The 9,095-nt window shown below is 46.4% G+C and overlaps 1 protein-coding gene across 8 annotated transcripts in view; it reads right to left on the bottom strand.

Annotated features, from left to right (window-relative positions):
• Nucleotides 1-2,294: 2,294 nt before the first annotated feature.
• Nucleotides 2,295-9,095, bottom strand: part of LOC140459731 (histone acetyltransferase KAT6A-like) — a 261,877-nt gene continuing 255,076 nt past the window's right edge. For all 8 annotated transcript variants that reach the window (XM_072554188.1, XM_072554189.1, XM_072554186.1 and 5 more), the window contains one exon: nt 2,295-7,466. In XM_072554188.1, coding sequence (XP_072410289.1) covers nt 4,888-7,466 — 2,579 coding nt within the window. In that variant the 3' untranslated portion in view covers nt 2,295-4,887. The remainder of the gene's footprint in view (nt 7,467-9,095) is intronic.

Here is a 9,095-nt window from a genome sequence, read left to right as displayed (position 1 = left end):
GGAATCAGTCAATCAGACTGGTCTTGACCACACTGGGTGATAGATCAATCCAGATTTACATTTCACCAGCTGCCATTGTGGGATCTGAGGGCAAAACTGAGGGCTGCAGATGCTCAAGATCAGAGTCAAGATCAGAGTCAGGCAGCATCTGAGGAGCAGGAGAATCGAGGTTTCGGGTAACAGCCCTTCATCAGGACAAGCCCAGCACCACTCTAATCTTGATCGTGGGATCTGAACCGGTCTCCAAAGATCAGCAAAGCCTGATCCTTCATGTTACCAATCCAGTGGCATCACCACACTGGGGAGACTGTGGCATTGTATTAACGTGACTGTGTAAACTCAGACCCAAGGCTAATGCTCTAGCTTTCAAATGCCACCATGGCAGATGGTGAAACGTGAATTCCTTAATACAACTGCGACCACTGTTGATTATTCTAAAAACCCATCTGTTCCACTGATGTCCCGGAAGGAAATTGTCTGTCATAGAGATGTACAGCACGGAAACAGACCCTTCGGTCCAACCCCGTCCATGCTGACCAGATATCCCAACCCAATCTAGTCCCACCTGCCAGCACCCGGCCCATATCCCTCCAAACCCTTCCTATTCATATACCCATCCAAATGCTTTTTAAATGTTGCAATTGTACCAGCCTCCACCACATCCTCTGGCAGCTCATTCCAAACACGTACCACCCTCTGTGTGAACAAGTTGCCCCTTAGGTCCCTTTTATATCTTTCCCCTCTCACCCTAAACCTATGCCCTCTAGTTCTGGACTCCCCAACCCCAGGGAAAAGACTTTGTCTATTTACCCCATCCATTCCCCCTCATAATTTTGTAAACCTCTATAAGGCCACCCCTCAGCCTCCAACACTGCAGGGAAAACAGCCCCAGCCTGTTCAGCCGATCCTTAAAGCTCAACTCCTCCAACCCTCTGTCACCTGAGCTGATTTTGTCTTCACAAGAAGCCAATCACCCAAAGTCAATATAGTTGACCATTTACGACTCTCTGGGCAATTAGAGTTGAGCAATAAATGATACCTTAGCCAGCAATACCCATGTGTCATGAATCAATACAATATAACACGCAGCCCTTCCCAACTGAAGTTGTTAGGGAATATAAAGCACAACATGACACTTAAGATTCATGGGACAGATCAACCATAAATTGCTGAATGAAATCAGGTGGTGATTAGTGTGCACCACATTTGCTGATCTTCTGAGGCATAACTGGCAATCCAAACCCCTCAATCCACTCACCTTTTGGAAGGAGCCACCTCTTTCACTTGGACGAATGTGGCAGCTCCAGTGTCCACAATCTGCATTCACTCCCTTCAAGTTGCAAAGGCTGACGGCGGAAAAAATTCTGGCTGAGGAACTCTTAACTGTTTTCATCAGAAATCTGCACTCCAATTTATAAGCTAAAGATTCAGATACGACGTGCCCATTTTAATCAACGTTGGTATAAACTTTGGCTGATGACATGCATTTTTTTAAAAAAAAAATTGAGTTTTGTGTACCACAAAATGAGCGGTGCGGTCTGTCTCTTGCATTGCGTCATGCAGCTGCTCAGACCCTAAAAGAAGGAAACTGCTAAATTGAAGCTAATCTGCAGATCTCAGAGGGTACCACCGTGGATCAGTGCAGTGGATAACCAACTACGTGTGTGACGGGACTTTATGCACAGCAAGTGTCCCATCTCAGCCTAGACATGAATGCTTCTCTGATCACTGTCACAATCTTTTCACAAAGGGATCTGGAGTGGTCGCTCATTATTCATGTGGTTAACCCACCTGGGCCAAGGAATGGACCACTGGGTGGGGCGGGGGGGGGAATGAGAGCAACTCAAGTTTTCAAACTTTGGGGTTTAACGAAGGGGCCAATTGATTTTCAAAATTGCCAAGTTCTTATTTGTCAGTGTCGCAGCTTTTCGTTCAGCATCTTCATTTTAGATCGGGCTGTGACTGCTGCATTGAGTGAAACAACCTCGCGTCAAAATCAAGGTAACCGTCAAATAGCTCACGGAATCCAAATACTGGCTGCAAAAAACCTGACTGAAAGATGAGAAAGGCAGCTGAATAAACGTTAAAATATTCCACAGGAACCGCTTTCTTGCGAAACTGCGTGGCTCTGGAGACTTTTGTGGCAGAGATGGAGAGCGCACAAAAAGAGAAATATATTCAGGAAACATTGAGGCAGAAGTATGGAGAAACCCTGCTGCTCTTTGCCCTGACTGCAAGTGCATCTTTCCCTTTGAATAAAATGGTGCTGGTACTCTTAAAAGACAGACATCCAAAATGGCTCAACATAATTTATTTATGTTAAAATGTACAGAGGTCTTTGAAAGTACTTGCTAGAAAGAAAAGTGATATTACATACAAGGGGGGAAGAAGAGGGAGTGTGGCCTGTGCTGACGTCTGGATGCACAAGCTCAGTTGTTCCCTCCTCATAGCTTACAGTCACCATGTACAAGTACAAAGGCTACAAAAATGAAAGCAATATAAACAGACATGAATATTCAGCTTTTTACATGCGGCTTGGAAGCTGGAGGAGGTCTATTCACACACACTATAAGTTTGGAGAATTTATTTTCTTAAAATAGCTTCAATATTCTACAACAAAGATAGAAAAAACTCTAAAGATGGAATGAAATGTGAGTTCTTTAAAAGGCATCTGGGAATCACTAACAGTGAGCTTCAGTTCAGATTACCCAAGTTTAGCTGCTAAAAAATACCTCTCAACAGAATTGAAAAATGACAAGTACCAATATTATGTAGGATAAATTCATTTTTAATATAGAAAAACATTTTCTATAATAATCCTAAAGTCAAAATGAGCCAGCTTCGCTTTCAAAAAAGCAAGCTGCCTGACTCAACAAAACCGCGAACACCAGAAGGGGAAAAGAGAAATCATCTTTGTGTGGTTTTTTTTTCAATATATCTGGTGCTCTGGGCTAAAACTGCTTTGTTTTTTTTTCTTTTCTTTTTTAAAAACATCTTCCCTTCCCCCTTCCACCCCCCCCCCCCCCCCCCCCCCCCCCCCCCCCGCCCCCCCCAAAATCAACAGTATTCCAACAAACACACTTGAAGGCCAGCCCAGAAGTGTGGAGTGGTTTCGATGGACATTATTCCAACAATGAGACACACTATCAACAAAAAGAAATCAATGAATGCCATTTCGCCACAAGATTCAGGAGTGGCACGTGCCAACTGCACAGGTTTTGAAACCTACACACATTTTTTTTTACCACTTGGGGAAGCTTTTGGATCACATTTTTTTTTTTCCAAATGCCTTTTCATAACTTTACGGCAGGCAACAAGAACGGTGCAATCGCAGTTGGTGAATGGACTGCATGTGGTGGGCCTACTCAGTGCACACCAGTGACGCACAAATTCAGCCCAGGGGAGACTGACCACTGCAACCCTCTCACGAACGCTGCTTATCCCATCACCTGTCAGTCTACAGGGGTTACCTGGTGGTCGGTATCAGAACAGAAAGGGAGCTGTCAGTTGGCTGCTGTGATGACAACGTTACTTTAAACTGCGTGGTCACAACCGTTTGCTTTCTCCCGCCCAATCCCACATCCACTGTGCGCTCAGCTGATGATGACTTTCCTGTTTGGAGTGACAATGCTAACAGCTCATGGATCTGAATGGCACGACCCATTCCCTTAATGTAGCCTCCCTCACGTTTCTCCTGCTATTCTTTGCTCATCCCCAATATCCTTCTCTTCGATCTCACAATCCATCTTATTCCTACCCCGTGGTAAGGAACCTAAGGGTGCCTGACTGCGATTTCTGATCAGCTTGAATAGATGGCAGGAGACAGTGAGCCAATCTGAAGGGCTCACTTCCTTCTCAATACCTGAACTAACCGCGCCACTTAGTAACTGACCAGCACCTGTTGTCGAGAAACAATTCAACTGCCCGAGGTTATGGGAGAAAGCACAAGAGGAAAAACAAACTAAGCTTGTTGTGAACACAGCCATCTTTCTACTCTGATAAATATCCTGACTGGGAACCAAAAATACAAAGTCTGAACAGATTTCTCATGATTGAGAGATTTATTTAAGAAAATAAACTGGAAATTAAATGCTGTAAGCCTTAAAATGTTTCAGGACCCTGGGCTGTCCTTCGAAAGTGCCAGAACAAATACTGTCAATTCTCATAAAAAAATAAAGGCGTACAAGTGAAATGGCTTGTGGTGACACAAGAAGCAATGTTAAAAACATCGTTATAACATACATGAAAATGCTCTTGGGCCTGTTGCATGCTGCGCTCGAGTCAAACTCAATACCAATGGGTTAAAGAAGGGGGTCCTCGGCATTACGGCCCGAAGTCCACAAGCGCACAAGCGATCCGGTTTCACTTACTGGCACGGGATACAGTGAGATCAATAAATTACAGCCACACCTGCAACAATATGACCAAGGCAGAGTCTGAGCTAAGTGCCTCCTGCCCTGTGCCAAGTCAACAAATGGGGACATGGACAGTCCTCACACTCAAGGGTCTCATATCTATGGACTCTATAAAAAAATGTGGACTGCACACACAAACCGAAAGATTAAAAAAATTAAAAATATAAAAAGCAGATAGTTTTTCATTTCTACACAATTCATTAAGTAAGGCTTCTTTTAATTAAAAGATTTCTTGTGCATGGTTCCTCAAACCATTTTCTTATTGAATTCTGTTGCAGAATTTCTTTCTCTTCCTTTTTTTTCTCTCTCTCTCGGGGCTGGGGAATTAAGGCCAAGGCGCTCCGAACATGGCCCTAAACAGTTTGTGAAATTCCTATGTCTACAGCAATCATTCTATTTGAAATTCCCATTATGTCTGCTGTCGTCAGTAATAAACAATGGCTCTCTGCGGCGGTCTGCAGGATCTTCCCCCTCATCTTCTCATGTATGGGCCATTGAGTGATTGCTTGGGCATGCCAGCATTCATATAGCTGTGATGAGAGGGGCCTGTGTACATCATGTTGGTGTGGGGGTTAGACTGCATCGGCTGCTGGCCGTATGGCTGGCTTCCCATCATGCCCATTTGCATCTGCATAGGATACTGCGCCGTTTGGTTCATGTAGGCCGCATTACCATGGTAGCTGCTGTTCATCATCGGCTGGCTCATCCGATAACTGTTCATCGCGTTCAGTGTGTTCATATTCATGGAGTTAACATTGTAGGTGGGGGCAGGCATCAGGTTCACACCCATGTTCATCCCTCGCTGAACCGTCAGCGTCCGCTGTGCCAGGGCAGGTGTGTTACGGCCGTAGATCTGTTGCTGGTGGGTGGCTGTCGCAGCTGGCAGTGGGGCCGACTTGGAGCGATTTGAAATGTGACCCTTGGTCGGCATCTGGCCTTGCAACCTCTGAGTGTGAGGGATCCCAATGTTGGAAGCTGGCATGTTGCACTGCAGAAGAGGTGAAGTCAGATTCATCGATGGTGACGTGAGATTTGGAGGCGGGGTCATGGTGGCTTGTGCTTGGGGTGTCCCTGCGAGTGCGTGGGGTGTCGGGGCTAGCTGAGCCAGGCCCGTGTTAGATAGAGACACACTAGTTGCATAGGAAGTCACAGCAGCAGAGTGGCTGTAAGGCATAGCATGATGGTCCATGATGGTGTTGGTAAGTTGCTGAAGTCTGGCAAGGCTGAAGTTGGCTGTGGGCTGCGTATAACCACCAGCACCGAAGTCTCCCTGGCCCATTCTCTCATACAGGCTCATACCGGTCGTGTTGGAGGACTCTGGAATCTCCATCAGCGTCATGGGGGCTGTCGTGAAGCTGTTGCTCATGCTGCACTGGGACAATGGTTGCTGCTGCTGCTGGGGCTGTTGCTGCTGGGGCTGTTGTGGTGGAGGCTGCTGCTGGGCCTGTTGTTGTGGGGGGGGTGGTGGCTGCTGCTGCTGCTGGTTGTTGCTTGGAGGCCTGTCGATTGCACAACTCTGAGGCGACTTCATGTTACAGTTGGCTGTTGGGGCAACGTTATTCTGTTGCATCAGGCTGCAACTGCTGTTCATACTGGTCATTTGCTGGGTTACGACGCAGCTGTTTTGAGTCAAGCTGCTGGAAGACGACAGGCCACTGTACGAGCAGCTTGTTTGGGAGGTGTTATTCCCACATAAGCTGCCTCCCATTGTGGAATCGTAGCTGCTCGGGTTCTCGTAATTTTCGGTGGTACTCTCAATGCTGCCCAGATCACTGAACCCACTGTCAACAACCTGCTGCGAATGGTCAGACACTGAAGGTACATCCATCATCGGACTGGTCTCCATGTTCTGCATTGAGGGAGCTGACAGTGAGCTCTGCTCAGGACTTATCTGCGTGTAGCTGCTCTCCAAGGCTGGCATGCTGGGGCTACTGACGGAACGGACTGACTGGCTGGGGTGGGACTGAACAGATGAGATGGGGCTGTTGTGCTCTGACTGCTGGCAGTCCTCCACCATGGTAATCTGAGGGCTTTCTTCAGCCTGATTGTAGCTTTGAAGGTTCTGGCAGGCTTCCAAGGTCTCCGCACAGTCCTGGTAAGCACCATCATGCTCATTATTTGTCTCCTGTGTCAAAGACTGAACAGCTTGCACCGTTTCCAGATCCAGCTCACTGTGCGATATGTCCTCCTCTTCCTCCTCCTCCTCTTCCTCCTCCTCTTTGAACTCTGGGATTAACGTCTCTTTGTTATCTTGATCATCAACACGGTCTTCATCTGAATGTGGCACAAGCTCAGAGTCCAGTGACGTGTCATTTGTTTGCTCTTCTTCAGAATCTGCGTCCATCATATTTTCCCCTGTGCCATTTTTATCTGGTGTGCTTGTCTCTAAAAAAGGTTCTTGTGTTGGAGATTCCTCTTTCACGCTCTCCTTCACACTTTCCTCGACCTTTTTGTCTTCAGAATCCAGGTGGCCTTCGTCCTCGTCATCCGCATCGTGATCATCATTTTGGTTGATCTCTTCTTCTTCCTCCTCCTCCTCTTCATGCTCGTGCTCCTCATCCGTATGCCCCTCTTGTTCAGCAGGTTCTGACTTCTCCTCATGCTCATTCGTAGCTTCCTGCTCCTCAACTTTCAGTGCGGGACTGTGAGGATCACGAGGCGTCCTCTGCACATCACACGGCACTTCTTCCTCAAGCTCCTCGTCCTCTTCCTCCTCGTCCTCTTCCTCCTCCTCCTCCTTCTTATAAGCGATGGGGACATCCACAGTTTTCACTTCGACAGAGTTCCGCCTTTCCTCATTATGATTCGGACGCCCTTGTTTCAGAACGGCATTGGTTGCTGGAGCATCCAGACTCTCCATACTTGCACTGGATCGGGCAAGTTTAAATCCTGGTTTACGGCCTGGCTTTCTCCTCCATTTGATTGTCCCACGCTTCACACCTTTGGGCCAACCTCTCTTGCGTTTCAAAACCACGGGTGGAGATTTGGGTAAGGCAGGCTCTTTGGCCTTATCTTTCCTCACAGGGACTGAAGGTTTAAGCACACTTTGCCCTGAAAGATAAAGAAAGCACTTGTCAGGTTCAGTGTTTGGCGGGGGGTGGGGGAAGGGGGAGGAGGCAAGCATTTGAACAATATGATGGAAGTAGAGAAGTAAGATCCCGCAAAACTGAGTGCAACACGGTGTCGGCGCGCTTCCTGTCTGAGCAGACCCTTTCCCAGATCCTCTCTCAGTATTCAGTGTCAACCACTCCCCTTGTGCACAAATACATGAACAAGCAGGAGACCATTCAGCCCCACAAGCCTTCCCGGCCATTCACTAACAGTCCCACCGATCCCGAAAATCTTTCATCCTTTAGCCAACCAGAAGGTATCAACCTCTCCATTTAACAAATTCACGGACTGTACTTCTATCACCTTCTCATGAAGCTAATTCCAAAGTCACGAAACTCACAGAGAAATAAATTTGCCTCATCTTGATTTTAAACAGGCGACCTCTGATGTTTTAACAGTGACCCCAAGATCTTGATTCTGCCATCAAAGACGTCTACCCTGTCAAGACCCATCTTACATATTTCAATCAAGCCACCTCTTACTCATCTAAGCTCGAGAGGATACAAGCGTGGCTTGTCCAACCTTTCCTCAAGTGACAAACACTCAAAAAAACATTCCATTCCCAGTCTGGTAAACCTTCCCTGAATCGCTGCGAACACATGTACATTCTTGCTGCAATAAGGTGACAATTTCTGCATACAGTACTCAGATAACCTTCAATGCCCTTCGTGACCAACAATAACATCTAAACTTGGAGCTTTCCCAATTGTGAGCTGTATCTGCATACCCACTTACTGTATCGAAGGCATGAGGACACCCGGATTCCACTACAACTCAGAGCTGACAAACCAAGAAAACACCTCTGACAATTCCCCCAACTTGTCTCCTATTCCAAAAGCAAATTTACGCTCCATGCCTCATTTTAGCTGGCAAAGGTAGTCAAGAATACATTGTGTTTTAATGGCCAATAACATTCCATTTATCTTACACTGAAAAGCAGACAATGACCAGAGGGATACAAGCCTTGTGCTATCTTTAACACACTGCAGGTCTTGATTTTTCCGCACCAGTGACAAACACTTCCAACGCATCGACTGCCAGGTCAGTCAAAAACAGTACACTGCCCTGGGAACCTCTTCCATCCATAGCGAACTTAGCACCCAAACTTCTAGTACTGTCATTGGAAGAGATGGCCAAAAAAGATTTAAGAATGGGGCAGTGGGGTACACCAACTAATTTCAGCTCACAGACAAAAAGACTCTGAAAGCTGTAACGTTTTGCCTAAAGGAGAAATTGTGTGTTATGGTCAGTTTCTGATTCTCAACAGGGACTAAGAGACCTTGGTGCTTCAGTAATGTACTTCTCGTACCAAGGTTTATACAGAGAAATGTGTCAGATTGTTCTTTCCTTTCTCCAAAGCACAGCATTATATGTGCAAAAATGGCTGAAATTGAGTACATTATTCAACCCTGATGGAAAAGTAAAAAGACTGGCATTTTATATGATTATGACACTTAAGAAGAATAGAAACATGGACTGAAGCGTCAAGAGACTTGGGAGTTCTTGTCGAGCATTCCCTCAAGGTAAACTTGCAGGTTGAGTCAGTAGTTCGGAAGGCAAATGCAATGT

Source organism: Chiloscyllium punctatum, chromosome 35 (genome assembly GCF_047496795.1).
Source record: "Chiloscyllium punctatum isolate Juve2018m chromosome 35, sChiPun1.3, whole genome shotgun sequence".
Classification (NCBI taxonomy): Eukaryota; Metazoa; Chordata; class Chondrichthyes; order Orectolobiformes; family Hemiscylliidae; genus Chiloscyllium; species Chiloscyllium punctatum.
Note: the sequence above shows the minus strand (reverse complement) of the source record. Positions and strands in the feature narration are given on the sequence as shown.